Genomic DNA, 19,424 nt, shown 5'->3' on the forward strand with positions numbered 1-19,424 from the left:
TAAGGTGTATTCCTGGGAAAAATCTCAACCGTTTTGTCTTGCTCAAAGCCCTGCCCCTATCCCACTTCATTAATGTCAGTCTTAAAAATGCCTGAGCTCATTCTCATCAAAAATTTAAAAATATTTCTCCATGGGGAGGGGATGAAAATTTTCAATAGACTAAAATTTACCTCAATCTGGCAAAGTGAATGTAATTAAAAATGTAATTTAATACTGGGAAATACTGAGCAACCTGTGCATTGTTCTTGGTGGCACTGTTTGCTTTGCATACACTTTCTCTAGAAAACAACAGCCAAACTGCAGATAACAAAGACATCCCCACACACAGCAGTGGGGTTGGAAAGAAATTATCTTTAAAGTCCCTTCCAAACCAGGACATTCTATGATTCAATGATTTTATGATAAAGCATAGCTAAGATTATCTAAATTAAACACCACTACTTTATTTTGTTTATGCAAATCACACCACCAAAGATGAAAATATCTGATATTAAGATGATGCTGCTCCATGCAGTACAAAGTGAAGGAGCACTTACTCAATGTCTGTAATTAAGGCTGTCTGAATCTGTACCTGGAATGCTTATTGATAAGGCAGAGTCTGTGTGTCCTATGGCACTTTGTAAAGTTTTGGGGTAAATTCAGACTCCCACAGTTTTGGCCTGGTGTTTGGCTCCTGGATGTCATCACTCTGCTACAGCCCTGAGCAATTCATCCCATCCAATTAAACCCTTTCAAGTGGGGCTGTTTTTTCACCAATTTTTCAGTGCCTGCTGAAGCAGGATTCATTCTGCTGGTCGATAATGTCCTTGCTACAGACATTGACAGTGGCTGTGCTTTTCTGCTGGTTTCTTTTCCATCTGGAGTGGTTTTGGACGTATGCTGCCTCACGTGGTACTCCCAGCCACCTGCTGACTGATGCTGTCAGCTTCATGACAGCAGCCTTGGCTAAATATTTGCAGACCAAACTCCCTGGAGTATTTGTTGCTCCAAGGAGGAGGTTAATGATGCTACTATTGGAGCTCTGTGCTGAGAGCTGCTATGGTTTGAACATATGGGGGATTTTTTAAATTGTTTTTTTTTTGTAGTTAGTTTGTACATGACAACGTCCTCTCTCCAGGAGTGATCGATTGTGGATGTGTAGGGAGGGACAGAGGGATGAAGCCATTGTCAGCATTTATCCAATACCTTTTGTGTCTTCTGGCAAGATGCCATCTTAGCCAGAGGCCTGATAACACAGGTTCACACAGCCTATAATGTGTATTAGACAACCTGAGGATGAGGGAAGCTGTCTGTGCTTTCAAGCCAGGAAAACAACAGGGACAGAGCAGTGCTCATCCCTGACACCTTTTCATGGCACCCTTACAGATGGTACAGGCTGAAAGGTGGAAGGGGAATCCTACATGGAAACAGGACGTGGAGAGAGAACCCTGTAGCAATTGCAAATATATGGGGAAGGGAGCAGGGTTCTTGGTGTGGTTCTGGGAAGAAATTTCCTTCCTGTCCCCAGCTCTGACCCACATTAAATTCTGGGGACAGCTCTGGCCCCTCAGGACAAGAGAGACACTGAGGGGCTGGAGCGTGTCCAGGGCAGGGAATGGAGCTGGGAAGGGGCTGGAGCCCCAGGAAGGGCTGAGGGAGCTGGGAAGGGGCTCAGCCTGGAGAAGGGAGGCTCAAGGGGGACCTTGTGGCTCTGCACAGCTCCTGCCAGGAGGGGACAGCCGGGGGGATCGGGCTCTGCTCCCAGAGAACAGGCACAGGAGGAGAGGGAACAGCCTCAGGCTGGGCCAGGGGAGGTTTTGATTGAATATTAGGGAATTTTCTTCACCGAAAGAGCCGTTCAACCCCACAACAGGTGGCCCAGGGTGGTGGTGGAGTCCCCATTCCTGTAGGGTTTTAAAAGCCATGTGTATGTGGCACTTGGGCACATGGGTCAGTGTTGGCCTTGGCAGGGCTGTGGGAATGATTGGACTTGATGTCCTTGGAGGGCTTTTCCAAGCCAAATTATTCTGTGGATCTGTGGCATTCTTCACTGCCCACCCATAGTGCATGAGAAACTCCCCTGACCCAGCAGGTGAACCAAACAGCATTTATTTTTTCCAAGAGAGTGGCAGCCTTTAGGATGCTTTGAGCTGTACGACCTTCCAAAATCATCCCTGATACCTCTAACTGCTGCTAAACATCCGTGGCAGGAGCAGGCAGACCTGTGGGCAGCATTTCAGGGAGATGCAACCAAGAACTGACTCTTTCTAATGGTTTAATGGAGCATTTTAAAAATTTTGTTTGAACTGACATCCAGAATAACACTTAGTGCTTTTGTGCAGCCCTTAATCCATGGCACTTCTGCTGGCAGTTCTGTGCATACAGGGCATTTTCAGGTAAAACACCAAATGCAAAGGCAGTTTAAATGATTGTTAAGCAAGGATTCAAAGGTATATTGGCTTAGGTTACCCCATCACTGCTGAAGGTCATTATTTTTATGCCTCTGCTGCGATCAGTATCCAGGTTTTCTGTGTTCCCAAGAACTCACCTGTGAAAAGGGTGCTGTTAGCTGATCAAAAGGGAAGACTATTATCTACAAACACTCAAAATTTCCATTTCAAATGTGACTTTTATTTAGGTGGTGGGGTCAACTCTTTTTAATTCACCTTCATTTAAAAAAATATTTACTCATACAAATGTTTATTTTATGTACTTTTGCAAACAAAACTGCATTATAGAGGCTTTCTGGTTATCAACCCATCAAGAATGGCAAAACCCTCATGGCACTGGCTCCGTTGTCTGTGCCCATGGCCTGCAGAGATGAATGCAGGGATTAAAAAATGCTATGCTTGAATATGTACCAGTTCTTGCAGACTTTTAGCAGCACCACCACTAACCCAACCAGGAAACAAAGTGTTCTGAAGGATTGTACATTTGCAGCGCCACAAGCAGTGCAGCCTGCAGGCAATTGCTCAGCTGAAAAAAAAATCTGGAAACAGCTTCAGATTAAAAAAAAATTAAATTAAAATATGTATATATAAGAATTTTGTATACTAGTCTTTGATGAAGCTCCTTGGATGTTTCTTACAAAACAATTGGGAAAAATGCTGCAACAGAATATGGAAAAAAATAGAGCTGCTAGAGCAAATCAAATGTGTCACATAACAAACCCAGCTAAAACATATTTCTGGGGTTGCTCTGGCCTGTTATTACAGAATAATGACAGGGCTCTAGTGAAATTCAGAAGATCCTTAGACTAAGCTTACGGTCTAAAATCCCTGGGTTTGAACCTAGTCAAGCCTGAACATTGCAAATTAAGTGCTGCAATTTCCAAGTCATATTTTTCCTGCTTTATTTGTCACCAGGGCTGTGCAAGCCAGTGTGCCTCATTGTTTGGTGTAACAAGTTCCTTATGGTAATCTGGCTGTGAATGTCTCATCCTAGTCTGAGCCTGGACCAGTCTCTGACATAGCCCAGCTGTAATTTCTCCTTTTCTTTCACTCTTTCTTTTTTTTTAGCCTACATTTCACTGTGGGATACTCCCTCACTCACTCCCTCCCCACACAATTGGCATTGCTAGAAGGAAGGACTGGACTTTTCTTTCCCATTGCTGTCGATGCTGCAGATCCATCTCAAGGGAAGAGACTTGTCAAAACTCTTCCTACCCTTGGACTGCAAGACTTCCCAGGGGTTCGACTCCTGGGCTGTGTCACGTTTTCCAATGCTTCCCCGAGCTGTTTTGGGATGCACTAAGCATCTGCTCAGTGGGCGTTTTTGGATGCCCTGCAGAAGGAGGTTTGCTCCCCAGCATCCACCCCAGCAAATGCGAGAGCCCAGCACGGCGGCAGGACTGCCACAAGCCAGCAGCCAGTGGGACTGGTGCACTGAGAGCTTTGGGCTGATTATTCTCACTTAATACTTTCATGCCATCTCCGTAGCAGTCTGCAGCACTGCATCGATCTCCGAGCCAATGCGGGGAGAAGCTGCTGTCATTACGATGTTCATTCAAGCCTGACAGACTAATTGCCTTGCACTCGCTGGCTGTTTTCACTCCAGCAGCCAGGTTGGGGGAGGCTGAGCTGGGTTTAATTGCCTCTTGTCTTCACGGCAAGGTTAACCATTTTAGCCTTTTCATACACTGGTGTTGCTCCTGGCACGGGGTGTGAAACAGCAGAATGGACGAGGAGGAGGAGGAGGAGGAGGAGGAGGAGGAGGAGGAGGAGGAGGAGGAGGAGGAGGAGGAAGGCTGGGCATGGGTTTAGCAGAACACAAAATGACCTGTGAGCAAGGCACATGCAGGTCCTTCAGCAGCGTGAAGAGCAGCAAGTCAAGCCAAACCCCCTTGCTGGGATTATTAATATTCATTAACTTTCTGCGTGCAAACCGCTTGTCACCGTGGCTTTGCGTTGCTCGAGTGCTGTGGTTTCTTGTTCATTTTAATACAACTTCTGGATTTTGCTGTGTTTAATCATCCGTAGCCATGCTTAGTAGCCCAGGGGAAATGGGGGCCCATCAGGGAGGGCAGGTGGGAGAGGCTGCATCTTCAGAGCTTTGCCTTGATGTTATTCATAGTGTTTTCTTGGAAAATAGGAGCTCAGAAAAGGACAGAGGTGCTTGCCAAGGATCACACTGCAGGCTAGAGGCAGAACTGAGAATTAAGTTCTACATCCCCTGACCTGGGCCAATAGACTTTATAATCTGCACTTGCACCTGTGAAATACAAACTGCAAATTTAACACTTCACCCAAAAAAGTCAAACTACTTCCTGCCTACAATTGTTTCACTTGGAATGAGATGCAAATTGTAGGAGGAAGCACCAAAATTTCAGTAGTTGTTTAAAACGGTGATGGGAGATGGGCCTGGAAAGTTGGATGTGGTTGGGTGCTTTTATCTCTGGCTGAGTCCTGGGCAGATCTGTGGCCACACAGGGAACTTGCTGGAGCCCTTTGCTCCACCACCAGGAGCAGGTCTGCTTGATGCCTGGAGGCTAGGATGGCAGGAGAGGACATGTCTGGGAGTGGGACTCTGAGACAAAAAGCACATTGCATTTCCCCCCAAAGCTTCTGCCTCAGCTTCTGGAAGAACTCTTGGAGTCTGAAAAGGAAAAAGGAAAGAAGTCTGTTGAATGTCAGTACCTAGAGCATCCAAAACCTGTCACTGGGGAGAGGGCACTGAAAACTAGGTATTCCCAGCATTAGGAATGACACTTCTTTATCCTTACACGCTAGCACTTGCGTGCTTGCTGTCAAGGCTCCTGGTTTTTCACCATTCCTTTTGATGCCTGTGCATTGCAGGAGCAGCACGGCCTTTGAGAGGAGCAAAACAGATGTGTTCCGAGTGAAAACCAATAACGTCGGACAAATAAAGAAAATAAGGTACCTGCACAACGCTGCTACCACAACACCTGCTCTGTGAGGTGCAAATAGGATGACAGGCTGTACAGGTTTAAGCATTGCCATGTTTTATTCATTGTTTCTTAACGTGCTCCCATCAAGGTGAAGTTAAGGGGTGGTAAAAGCTTGTTTACTGCCGAAGATTTGAACTGAAGTGTGAAATCACCTACGGTATTGCTTATAAGTATCCATGCTCCCCACCAAGAATTGTATTTCTGTCATATGCAATCATGGGGAAAGACGTTTAGGACTGGTTTTATGTCCCAATGGAGGTAAATGGAGTTTGCCATCCACTTTTACTAACTTAGTGTAATGTAAATGATAATTATTATGTTTAACCACTGTCTGACTGACTGATAAAAAATTTAAAATTAGTAAGTAGTACAAAGAAAGCTGGGAAAAGGTGGTTAAAACAATGCAAGAGGAGAATAGAGGAGGAGGGGTATTGGGTGGGAAGGGAGTCCCTTATGTTTTAGATATGCAGTACAAGGTGAATGAATGCAAATGTTGAATGAATGTGGAGGTATGTAGGTATGTTTATGAGCATCTCCTTGCAGATAAAAGATTCGCAGACTCACCTGTGATCTCTGCCCATATGGAAGGTTGTTATTTTTAATACAGCCTGTAAAAGCACATGAGTTCCTTGAAACTCTTTGGATAGTCAGCCAAAAATGGGAATTATGTGTACAGTTGCTCTAGCCTCGCCTAGTAAATAATATTCCACAAAATTACGGTGCTAGTAGCCAGTCTCAGCCAGAATACTGAAACAGGGTTGTTCTTCCTCTAGGATTGAGCATGACAACACCGGACTGAACGCGGGGTGGTTCCTCGACCGTGTGATCGTGACCGACATGAACAGACCTCACCTCCGCTTTTACTTCCCCTGCAACAACTGGCTGAGCAAGGAGGATGGGGATGGGCTGTATGTCAGAGACCTCATTGGCAGCCTGAATCCCATGGATGTGCCCAAAAGTAAGGTTTGTTTTTTTTTTTTTTAAAAACAAACAACTTGGCTTTCTGGTGCCTTGTAGGAAAGGACAGGGTTGCTTTGAGATGATCTCATCACATAAAAAGTAATTGTGTAGTCTAAGCTAATTTAAGTTTTCTTTATAGTCAGTGGAGAGAGACATAGGAAGATGCAAGATGACTCAAGAGGGTAATTTCTTCTTCCTGTGTTAGATTTGATGTCCTAGGGTGGAATAAATCACTGTTTGGAGAAGCTCCACTCATTCATCGAGTACTGAGGGATCTGTGATGACAACATTAAATTAGACTGAATACTTACATGTAGATGAGAGGCATCCTACCCTGGAAGATGTAGCTGGTACCCCGTGTGCTCCCCAGAGAGGCAGCGTGGTTGCAGTCCTGTTCATAAAGTTAAAAAGTTAAAGTGTTTCCAGTCTCTGGTGATGTCCTGCAGAAAATTTCCACAGTGGCCCCAACCCTTTCGCTGTAACTCTGCGCCAGTTTTGCTGTAACTCCACGATGGTGTTGCTGTATGTGTGTATGATACCCACACTGAGCTGGTGCCTGTTTTTTCAGCATGGTTTTAGGCTAATGATGTTGAAATGAGGATAGGACAGCTGGCACACCAGACATGTACTCCCAAATTGGTACCAGCACGGCAGCCATGCAGTGATGTATGGTGCATGTAACGTGAGTGATCAAGATGTGAAAGAGGAGCCAGCAAACCAGCCTCAGGTGGGATGTCAGCACTCCATCTGCAAGTGCTAATGAGGAAGCAGAGTTGTGTGTTCCTGATACACTCACCAGGGTACTGCTCCTTTCTGGGTGCTTAATTTTGGGCATGGAAGTGAAGGCCATCAGCTGCAGGTCTGTGGGGAAACAGAGTTGTGTGGTTTGGTGCTAAAAAGAGGAAACTTATGCTTTTGCCATGATTGAATCTTATTGAGAATACTTAGTAGACCTCTTGCAATAATGTTGCTGACATTACCACTTAGGAGAAATTATTTGGTAAAACCAATTTATTGCCAGACTTATGCAGTGCTGTGAGCATTGATAGATGCTCTAGAAGGGCAAAGTATTGTTATTTTTATTGAGGTCATGTTAAGAGTTAAAGAATACACTAAATTGACCCAGAATCGTTGCGTAATTTTGCACTGTTGAGATACAACCTTCTAAAAGAGTGCTGGTACGTCGAATATGTAAGCATTAAAGCAATCTGCATGTGAGCTAGCATGCACAAATAATATCCATTGACAAGAAATGCATATTGGAGCATTTTAAAAATGCAGACATTCCCAGGGTGGCTGCCACAAGGGAATGAGATAACGTCTGGAGATGTTATCTGCCAAGAGCCCACCCAGTTACTACTGGGGCTGTGTGTGCTGAAGTACCTTGCTGCTTTTTTAATCAAATTGATTTGTGAAATGGAGAATCTAAGGACACTCGAGGGGCAGGAAGGCTCTGGAGAAGGTAGTGTATGAGTCAAAGCAATGTACGATTAAGGAGAGGTTCCCTTGAGGAGGAAGTCAACCATTCAATCTTAATAGATCTTTAAATGACACAGCACCTTATCCAAATTTATTATTGCCTCTGCCTGGGAGAAATGATTCAAGGGAACATGTGTGATTTCCTCCATCCTGTTCAACACCTGTCTCACAGCAGGAAAAGACTCGTGGGCTAAACCCTCAGCTGGTACAGGAGAGTGCAGCTCCAATGAAATTGCTGGAGCTACTTTGCATTTCACAAGCAGAACCGCCAGTCCCAAGTGCTCGCTCTTCTGGAGCAGCAGCTCTGGGATACGGATTAACTGCTCTCCCCGTACTTGGCCCGGGATAAGCATGAGTAAGACCATCTCCCGAGCATGCAAGAAGAGATTTAGGCAGGCGTTTGTCAGAAATGCATCAGCTCTCACCACCTTTATCAGAGATAAACCCCCACGGCTGAGCGGCACAGGATGGGCTCTGCGGCCGCCCGCGCGAAGGCAGGAGCTGGGCTGAGGCCAGAGGCACGGGTGAAGGGTTGGATGCCTTCCAGGTGGCAGGTCTGAATCCGTAAGAGGAGAGGGTTAGCTCAGCTATCTCAGGTTGCAGTTCCCCTTGAACCATAATTAATGAAAGATAAACATCCCCAGACTGCTGTGGTGAACTGTCAGCTGCAAATGTAAATGTATCTGAATTAATATGCCTCCCTCCGGATCCTAAAGGTCTGAAATGAGATTGTGATATGATTTTTGTTGTACATACAAGTCGTTTGCCCTTAATTTGATTGGGTTTTAGGGTATTTTGTTTTTTCTTTCCAATGGATTAAACAGTGATGTTTACTCTTTGAGTATTAATATTCTCTAGGCCCCTAGATAATGAAAAATTGTGTAAGTTTATGTAAGGAAAGATAAGTAATTCCCTCCTAAGTCTGTGTTCCCATTAGCAGTTCAGTGCCATATTCTTCTCCTTTCTAGTTTTGTGTCTTCAATCACATCTTCAATCCTTTTACTACTTCAGTTTTTCTTCATAAACCACTCACACATTGTTGTCACCAAACTTAGCTTTATGCTTTGCTTTCATACTCCATTTGCTGTCACAGTGAGGAACGTTTTTGGAGGGAATCAAACAAGTTTCCTTCAGGTTCCCTCTCCTGCAGCACCCTCAGCTTTTGATCTTCTCCCAGAGAACATTCCTGTCTTTGTCATGAGGATTTACCTTCCTCTTTTGAACTGGAGGTCACTGCTGGGACCTTTTCTGTGCTTTTTGTGGGAAGGATGTGGGCTTGAAAAAAATAAACTCCTTTTCTTTGTCATATTTTTGATTCATTGAAAAGGCATCTGAAGCCTATTTGAAGGGGGGCTGTTGGTGCTTATACTAAAACTGACTAAACTATGGGCAGAAGACTCAGCCTCTTTCTTGGTGAGGAGCACAGGCCAGATAGAGATTTTCTGTAGACTGTGAGTTTTGAAGAGGTTAATTTTAAGGGGAAAAAAAAAAAAAAAAAAAGAGGAATAATTTAAAAATGCAGAAAAGATTGTGTGGCCAAAAAAAAAAATAGTGGAAAAAATGGACACACACACTCAAAACCCAAAAGTAGAGTATTTTTCATGATCCAAGTGGAACTGCCATCAATGTCTGACTTGGCAATTGCAGACACCTGAGTGACTGTATTTACTTATCCGAAAAAAATGCCTCCTGTCAGGTTCCCTGTGGAATGCCACGTGTTTCTCAAGGAGAACAGGTTACGTCTTAAGTGTTCCCGCTTGAATGACCCTCTATTCCCTGTATTCACATCCATGGCATCATATGCCCACAGGCCTTTGACAGGAATAGTGTCACAGATTCTTATTTACCCAGCAGCTTCTATTGGCAGCCTGGATTAACTTACACTACAGGTATTAATTACAAGGGAGGGCTATTGTTCAGCTTTGTGCTGCTTCACTTGAGTTTATGAAGCCTTAGGATTGTATGGCTGTGGCTGAGCCTTTGTGCAAGGGACAGGCTCAAAACTGGAGCCAGGTGGTGGTTTTCCTTTGAGTGCTGCCGGTTTTGGATCACTCTGAGGGTGTCTGATGTCCTGCCAAAATGGTGGGGGTGCATTCGTAACAGCTGGCAGCTGCACTGGGAGATCTACTGACCCCATGGAGGTGTAAAAGGAAATGAAATTCAGGGATCAGCTCACAGAACCACAGAATCCTTTATGTTGGAGAAGCCCTCCAGGATCACAGAGTCCATGAGTTTCCCCAGCACTGCCCAGCCCACACTGACCCATGTCCCCAGGTGCCCCATCCACATGGCTTTTGAACCCCTTCAGGGATGGAGACTCCCTGGACAGCTGTGCCAGTAACTGAAGTCCCCATCCCCTTGTTTGATTCTTGCAGACTGATCAGGAATCACTTATACCACCCACTGGATAGATCCCCATGTCCCCCGCCCCATGGTGACTCTCTTTTGCCTGGACCTTGCCAGCCTTTGCCTTGTGGTCTTCATCCCTGCAGGTGGGACACCAAGATTGTGTCTTGCTCCATCCCTATGTGTGATGAATACAGCTTTCCATCACCTGGATGGAAAGCAGGGAGCCCTGAGAGCTTCATGCGGGTTGCAGGGTTTCTCAAGACGTAATACAAAAACATATCTGCAAGGCTAAGTTTTGTCCAGATTCACAAAAGATGCTGAGGTTTGGTCAGGTTAGATGACATGTTGTTTACACAACAATAAGCAATCTTTTCTCGGGGGTTGACCACAGGCAGTTAGGGCTACTCAGCTGCTTGAGGTTGGTCTGGGCTCTGAGCAGTGTAACCTCCAGTTATGCTCAGAACAAGGGAAATGGATATTGGCTGTTCTTGATTTCCCTTGAAACCTCTCACTAATCAAACAATGCTCTGTACATGCTTTACTCTCAGAAAGCAGAATCATTCATTTGCAATGGGGATGCTCACTCCCTCAGTCCTTAAAATCATGCTCAAGAGCACAGTGAGCTGAAAATTAATTCAGTCTCCTGTGCAATTCTGTCTTACGCTAACCTGTTAAATTTTGGTCTTTGCAACCTGCCTGTTGGAAATGAGGTTGAGAGCCAAGGACTTGTTTTCATCTGGCTTTTTGGCCATCAGTACCATGAAATTATTTAGGATTGGACATGACGGGGTATAAATGTGCTTGGGACAGCAACTCATGTCAAACTCTTTCAAGGCTGAATATTCCCAGTGGGATGGAATTGCATGTGAGACACCAAACTGAAGAACTACTTCAATCTCTACTATTTCTGGGTAAAGTTTAATCTTATTTGGTCTATTAAAAATAATGAAAGTAAGGATCACATTGGTGTGGCACACCTCGACTTTGAGGATGGAAGAGTTCCAACACAGTTGCATTGTGTTTAATTTTCCCATATTTAAATGTGTTGAAAATTGGCCACCTATTGCTATTCTTTATTATTATTGCTGTTATATTAAAAAAAAAAAAAAAGGATCACAAGAGGAGAGCAAATATAGCTGTTCTTTATCTAGTGGTGGGTCTTTTACAGCCAGACACAACATTTCCGCTTTGCTGAAACACGAAACAGTTTTGAAAGGGAAAGCTGTTGGTTGTGTCAATTCTGGCCTGATTTGGGGCTGATACATGGTGCATCTGAGAGTTTGCATGGCTATGTCCTATGATAATGTCTGTGGAGTCACAATGAGCAGCTGTGATTTGGATTCTAGTAAAGAGGTGAAATTAGAGTGGTGAAATTTCCCTGAGTGCTCATGCAGGCAGAGGGGGGAATCTTGCCTTTAAAAATATTAGAAAAATGTCTATTAACAAGGCATTAACCTGCTCTAGGTATTCTCTGAGGTTTTCAGATCCACTATGACCTAAAACCTATTTGAGCTGTGAATGTGAGCTTACTCTTTTACTCTTTAGAGGATTCTTGTGTTAAGGCTTCACACTTCATTGTCCAGAGTTTTAATGCTGGCTGTTGGCTGACTTGAAGGCTAAGGAACACTGATCTGGCTGTGACTTGAGGAAACATCTGGAGCAGCAGGTGTTGGTGCATGATTCACTTTGAGTCAGAAGCTAAATCCTTCTTTCCATCCTGGGATGTGCATGTCCTTAAGGTCTGCGCTGGATCGGAACTGAAACTGTGGCCAATATTTCCCAATGATGTTAGAAGCTCAGGTAAGGAGCAGAATTTGGGATGTGAGGCACCAGTTGATGATGCCCTGATGGATTTGCAACCTCATTTTATAAAAGGTTGGGCCTGAAGACCAGAATTGGTCCCTCATGGATGAGTCCTTATCCCTGGAGGGATTTAAAAGCTGTGTGGATGTGGCCCATGGGGACATGGGTCACTGGTGGCCTTGGCAATGCTAGGGGAAGGGTTGGACTCAATGGTCTTGGAGGGCTCTCAAAACCTAAGTGGCCCTTGGATTCCCCTGAGTTTTGTTTCAAAATGATGTCACACAATTTCACACTTTTAGAAACTTTCATGACGGGAAAAATGAGGAAAGATTATTTCTAAGGACGCAGAAGCTGAGGGAAAGGGAATGAAATATTAATACATGTTATCTTCTCATCAAAATGCATCTTTATTTGCTCTGAAAACTGGAAGTGTGTAATCAGCACAGGAAAATGCAGATAAATATATTTATGAAATACATGTGAGTTGTTTGCTTCTGAGTAATGGCGAGTTCCCTCTGTGTTCAGGATGAGGCCTTGCTGCATGGTGAAGTATTCAATAAGCAGAGTTTGTAGAAGGAGTAATATCTTTTACCAACCCATTTTTAACACTGGGAAAAAAATTGTCATGCTACCTGGCATACTGAGCATCCAGAAATGTCTTTTCTTTTTTGATCTTTTTGATCAAAAACACCTTTTTTGTTCTAACAAGGACTTGACTTTCCCTGCAAACTTTGCCCAAGTTATTGTCACTGAGTCCAAAATGAGGGAGCTGTGGACATTTTACTTGTCAAACCTTTTTTTTTCCCCGTTGTTTTTTCTCTTTTTTTTTTTTTTCCTAAAGATAGGTAAAAGGAATGAGAGATGGAAATGTAGAAATGAAAAGAAACACTGGTGACTTGTAAAATGCAAAAAATGCACAGACACCTGAAATGGGACAGAAAATTCACATAGAGAGAAAAGATTTTGGAGAGGCAAGAGTGTGTGGCTGGTAAATAGATCTCTGTGTACCCAACACAAAACGGAGAGTACAGCATGTTTTTGAAGACATTTTTTGAGGACATTTTGAAGATAATTTGGACTAATTACGTCTATATATGGAAATTAATTCAGCTTTCAGTTTTGAGATGAAGTAACTTTTTTAAAAAGTTCTGATCTATTCAAAGCAAGACTGAAGTGCAGAGTTATCAATATGATTTTCAACAATACTGTAAATTTATTTTGCTTTTGTTTAAACCAAGAGGATATTCTCAACGATTTCTTCAATTTTGATAATAGCAGATGTGGTGAAAGTAGAAAACAGATATTTCTTCTGTGAAATATTTGCCTTTTTTTTTTTTTTTTAAATGGGCTCCCACCCTGGGGCTGAACTAATGAGAAATAATGATAAATCTTGGAGAATTAGATGAACAAGGATTTCTGCACTGCTGTCTCAAGGTGGGTTGCCGTGTGCTAAGCTCCATGCTTCAGCAACTAAACCACCATTGTCTCCTGAGTAAGGTCGTTTAAAGCTCACTTCAAAAAGTCATCATCACTTTGAAGTCACAGTAGGAACATCAGTTTAGCATATCCTACAAGCAAAGCCTCCTGCATGTGGTAGATTGCCTCTCACAGGCCCTGCAGAGGGATGATCCAGGCTGAATCCTAATAGATTAACTGTTTGGGTGCACGCCTTGGTTTCATGTAAGAGCTGCAGAAAATGGAGGTGAATCTCATGGTTTCTGGCCTGGGTGGGGAGGGCAAAGGGACTGGGTTCCTCATGGGAGGGACATGAACAGTGAGTGAGGGTGATGCAATATTCACCAGAGGAGCACAATCAGAGTCACTGAATACCCTGAGGCCACACAGACCCCCAAGGAGCATCGAGTCCATATCCTGGCCCTACACAGGACAACCCCTGTGCCTGAGAGCGTCGTCCAGATGCTCCTTGAATCCTTTTCTTTTCCCATGGCTCCTTGAGTGACAGCAATAATGTCTCTCAAGGACACACTTTTGAAGGGCTCTTGTGAGATTAAAGGAGTGCTGAACCAGGGTCAAGGCAGCCTTGCATCTTTAGGGCTCCTTCTAGTGACAGGACCGCCAAAGCCTTGCAAAGGCTCCTCAGCATTTCTCCCCTGCTAGCACTGTGTTTTGGCAGAGATGCTCACAGCCAAAAGCAATGGAATCAGAGAATGCTTTGGGCTGGAAGGGGCTTCTAAAGCTCAGCTATTCCAAGCCCCCACAACGAGCAGCTAGACCGAGTTGTTCAGTGCTCTGCCAAATGCAAAACTCCTCCTTTTCCAGCACCCCCTGCTCCAGGTGTGCTTGTAATCTGCCTTCCCGGTTTGAACCCTTGGCTAAAGATGCTGGTCCCCACCTCTGAAGGCATGGCTCATTAACAAATGTAGCTGTCAATCACCCTTGAAAGAGATTAATTATTTTTGAGCTCTAAACCAACCCTTAGAATCCAATACTTTTCTGAATGGGAGGAAAAAGGAGTCCTATTTATCTATGTGCCTGTCCTCTTTATTGCTTTGTGCAAGAGCAGGACCCGATTTTGAGACAGAACTGGCTGCTGGTGAGCTCAGAGAAACCCCTCTGCTTTTACAGGGATTGTTTTAGGCTCTAATTATATTTTGCTGTGTGTAGCTGTCTCTGGGGTCCCTGCTACTGTGTCACAATGATGTTTAATGGGTGGGCTGGGTGAGTTTTCCTTTCATTTGTAGAGACTCAGTTGCTGGATACACAAGACCAGCAGGACATCTCCAACCAGAAGGTCACCAGAAGCTAATGTAGGAAGAGGTTATTTTATCCTGGTGGGATGAGCTCTCTGCCAGGACAAACAAGAACTAAATTCAAATGTTTGCTGTGAATCAAGTGTGTTGGGAGGCCAAGTCCCAGCTTTGTGCCCTAGCCATAGGCTGTCTGACATTTTAAGGATGCTCTGACCCAGAACTCTGTCACCGAGGAACTTGCTGTCAGCAGCGGTATAAAGGAGCTTCCACTTTGACAAGTCAGTCCCTTCCATCAAGAAGAGGTTTTGTCAGACAGCTCCTGGTGGGCTGGAATGACTGACTAGATCTGACAGGCAGGAGGAACCAAGGCATATGGGTATTAAACCACTATCCTGAGCTCGTGCGAGGCTGTGGCAGACTCAGGTTGAAATTGTGCCTCCTCTGAAGGTCCAGGCACCTGCCTCTCCCTCCAGCAACAATTCTTTTCACACTAACCACAAAAGTATTCTTTTTCCAGCAGCAATTCAGAGATGGTAGCAGTGCCTCTCCCCTATCCACCCAGCCCCTTTCCCCCAGCCCCTTCCCAAATCTGCCTGCTCAGTGCTGAGCATCGCAGGATGGATCTCAAACACTGCAGCTCTCGGGAGGCTGTGAAAACAGAAGGATAATTGCCAAGAGTTGCCTTATGAGAAGGATCCATCCCTGCCTACGGCTCGGTTCCTTGCTTTTAACCCCATGTGCTTTGCCTGTGAGGGCTGTGACATTTCCCAGATATTGGATGCTGCTGCCCTGCTCCACAGTAGGTCAGGCACATGGGAGGCAAGCACAGCTGGGAATTTGTGGTGCCCTGCAGGAGGTGATAACCCCAGGTAATGAAACACAGTCAAACTGGTTTTCCTGCCCAAATCTCAGGCTTCTCCTGCAGGAAATTCAACAGATTGTGCATAAACACACTATCTAATGCCCCAAATAATAGTAGATACAAAATTTCTTTAGGCATTTCCGTCCTATGGTGCTTCAAGTGACCATGATATCATATTGCTAAATAAATGACATTAACAGATGACTATCACATGGCTGGACAGTCAGCTGTAGCTTGCAGGTGGCAGGATTTGTCTGGGATATGTCCATGCATTTTCCATGGCTGGAGGCAGGACAGAGGCTGCACAAGAGCACTGAGGGGTGTTGGGTCTTGATGAAAATATTCTGGGCAGTGTGTGGGGCTAATGCTGCATCCAGGATGGAGATGACAGTGGGACAGCCTGGATGGGGAATACTGGGGGCTAGGAGAGCAGCAGCCCCATGCCCTTCATCGCCCAGGATGTGTTGGAAGTGCATCACATTCACAGACAAAAACCTCTTGGCTCTCAGTGAAGAGAACCTGACTCCAGCCCACAGTGCAAAATTAACCTTTCCTCTTGTCTGTTGAAAGCTGAGGCTGAGTTAATCAGTAGCAGACAGGCTGATTGACTGCCACTCCTCTGCTAAATTAATGCAGTAGGGTCGCATCACTGCCACCCCACTGTCTCCCAGAGATGGCATCCTGGCAATGTCTTCAAATGCAGACACAAAACTGTGAAGAAAAGGAAGGTGCTGTTACCACACAGGGCATTTACACTTGTGCATTGCAATGTGAAAGTGGAAAGACAAGAGAAAATAGCTACTGCTCTTCCTACTGATTTTTTGTTGGCTGCTCTGCTCTTGGCATCTTGCAGTATGTGCCTCTGAAGCTGCTAATTTTGCTCCTAGGAAAGCTCCCCTCCCTGTGCCTGTGCTGCAGTGAGCCTGTGCACTGCTTGATGAAGGCACAGCTTTTACATTAACATTTTGCATGTTCTCAGTGCTAGGAGAAGCATTCAGGAGAAAAAAAAAAAAAAAAAAAAAGCAGGCAACATCTTGATCTGTGTTTTACAGATGAAGTCAGAGCTATGTATTGGGATTAAAAAAAAAAAGAAGAAGAAACCAAAACAAAAAAAAAAAAAAAACAAGCCAAGTGGGTATTTTTGAAAAGATGCTTCTGCCACGGGCTTAAAGAATAGGGAACAACATCCACCCATGATCAAAATGAAGAGTACTTGACTTATGGCAGATCTCTTCCTGGCTGTAGTGAGAGCTTTCTCTTGCATGCTTTTAGCAGCTGAATCCTCACTGTCTTTTTAAGAGGCAGCATCCCTTTCCATTTAAATTGCTCATCTACCATGTCACTCTGTAAGATGTGCTGATGTACGAAGCACAGAAGGACCCCTGAGCAGCATGAAGAGCTCCTCTCCTTGCTGCAGCTGAATGTCAAATTGCTTAGAGAGGGAGAAAGTGCTGGCAAAAATTCAACGTGGCTCAGGGTTTGCTTTCTGAAGATGGAGGAGCTGAATTTTTCTCTGAAAGCAGACCTAAGGGTCAGGTGTGGGGACAGGTTTGAGCATCCAGTTTCAGAGTCATTAAGAAGGAAAAAACTAAAGAAAATACATTATGAGCACAGGCTAGGCATGGTTTGTGAAGCAGGAATGTGCCAAGGACCTCTAATGCTATTTAAGTAATTTTGCCTACAGAAACACATCAGCATGGAAAAGATCCATGCCAGGACACGCCACACACCACAGCCATGCTTATATTAGAGGGGACAACATAAAACCCTCACAGCACATTGCCCTGTGACTGCCACCAGTCCAAAGTGATGGCCCATCCATGGGCTCAGGGGTCAGCTCTGCCACAGGGCTCCTCAGGATGACACTGAGAGCAGCATTGTGTGTGTACAGAGCCCTTGGGAACACTTGTTGTTCTGAGCAGGAGGTCAAAAGATGTCATTCTGGACCTCAGATTGGAAATACAGCCATGCTGAGAAACCTTTAAAGGTTTTTGATCTGGCAAATAATAATTTTCCTTGCTGGCCAGACATGTTTCTGCAGTAGCCATGGAAGGTGCCCCTCCTGCACTGTGTTTGCTCACTTGCTTTTCATGGAATTGTTCTCTGCGTGTCTTCCTTGATGCTCTGCATGCATTGAGACGTCCTTCTGGTCCATATCTCAGAGGCATAAAGCCTTTTCCTGCAAGGGGAATGTAAGCTAAGCCACTGTAACTTGTCCTTTTGAGGATCCTGTTATCCTGTCAGGTTCTTCTGGCTCCCAAAAAGTGGAGTGGAAAATTAATCACTGACATCAGAATAAATATTCTAGAGGAGGTGCAAGGAGCAAAACTTCTTGGAAAATGTGATCTCTAATTAAAGATTGCAAGGTACAATGGGTCAGTTTTAGTTAGAGCAGCTTAGTGGCGAAGTAGGAGATGTAAATTGCACCATCCCCCCACTTTGCTAATGCAAATGAACACTTTTGGTGTGTGTGTGTATCTCTAGCAGGTTGTTAGAGCCCTGTGAACTGAAGCTAAAGAGTTAAAGAGACTCATTAAGGCATTTTCTCCCCTGTCTGAGCCCAGCTCTGTTCTTCTCTTTCTTGTTATTTAGTATTTGTTGCAGTTTTATCATTATTATTTTATTTGCCATGGCATGTTTTGCGATGAGGCGCCAGGGGTGTCAGCTCGATTTTTAGCCTTTTCCCAGCACATTCATTAAACTGTGACAGGTGATTTTCCCTTCTGTTTGGGCTCTGCCCTTGCACTCCTCGCCCTGGGAGCTGAGAGCATCGTTGTAATTCAGGGGATGGTCCAACAGTCCTCCTCATATGTTTGCTCTCACGTCCTCTGCCTCTGTGGGAACACATGCACCAAGCCCTCTGCTGTCTTTTGGAATAACTTTTAATATGCACTGATTATGGTGGAGGAGGTGGGGGATCTGTTCTGGGAGTGGTAACCCAGTGTTGGTGATATTCCATGGCACTCAAGAGACTCCATTTCTGTAGCTAGCTGGCAAATGCAGGAAAGATTATCCCCTAACTTGGCACTTGCCAAAGGGAAAAAAAGTTGCAAACCAAGAATTGTGGTTGATGGTTGGACTTGATGACCTTACAGGTCTTTTTCATCCTCAATGATTTCATGATTCTGTGGTGCAAGAAGTTGTATTTTTGTCAAGGAGCTGTGTGTGAGGAGACATGTGCATTTGACCCTTTCACAGAAGCAGCACGCCCAGGACTCAGAAATACAGAAGTGACACAGAGCTCTCAGTATCAGCTACCCAGGGTTCAGTAAGAGGAGCTCTGTTCAGGGTTTTTATGACATCATGTACTGCTCAGTAGCAGATTTTGCATTCATCTTCATCTGTTTTGTGTCTTGCTGCCTGCCTCCAGCACTCATTCTTCACAGAAGGTACGGCACGAGGTGCCTGTCATGGCTGTTTGCTTGGAGGTGGTCAGGTGACTTCACTGGTAGATTTTGAAAGTTGCTCATATTTGTCTCAAATTTTGCTCATATTTGGCTCAAATAAAGTCACACTGAAGGTCATGGGAGCATTTTCATTGTTTCCAGAAGAAACCAAGGTCTCTTTTGCTGTCCTTGAGAACCAAGTGGGTCCCACCCTGATCTGTCTGAAGAATTTGCTTTTTAAATTCACTGACATGATGTGTGTAATGTCTGTGATGTGCCTCATTCACAGGGGTTTGGTGCCATGGATGATGTATCTTCACAGTGTTACAGCTCCTGGGTCTACTACTGTTTCCTCATTAAAAAAAGTAAAAAAGATTGTATGACTGGATTTTTTTTTTGTTCTTGTTTTTTTAGGTTTTTTTTTTTTTAAGGAAAGGGTGGCCACTTTCACATTTTTGTTTCATGCAGTGTGGCTGACATTTCAGAGA

The 19,424-nt window shown here is 44.5% G+C and overlaps 1 protein-coding gene across 1 annotated transcript in view; it reads left to right on the plus strand.

Moving 5' to 3' along the window:
* LOXHD1 (lipoxygenase homology domains 1) overlaps window positions 1-19,424 on the plus strand; it is a 148,403-nt gene that overhangs the window by 20,570 nt on the left and 108,409 nt on the right. The window contains exons 4-5 of the mRNA XM_038125710.1: window positions 5,274-5,354; window positions 6,160-6,344. Coding sequence (XP_037981638.1) covers window positions 5,274-5,354; window positions 6,160-6,344 — 266 coding nt within the window. The remainder of the gene's footprint in view (window positions 1-5,273; window positions 5,355-6,159; window positions 6,345-19,424) is intronic.

This window comes from Motacilla alba, chromosome Z (genome assembly GCF_015832195.1).
Source record: "Motacilla alba alba isolate MOTALB_02 chromosome Z, Motacilla_alba_V1.0_pri, whole genome shotgun sequence".
Taxonomy (NCBI): Eukaryota; Metazoa; Chordata; class Aves; order Passeriformes; family Motacillidae; genus Motacilla; species Motacilla alba.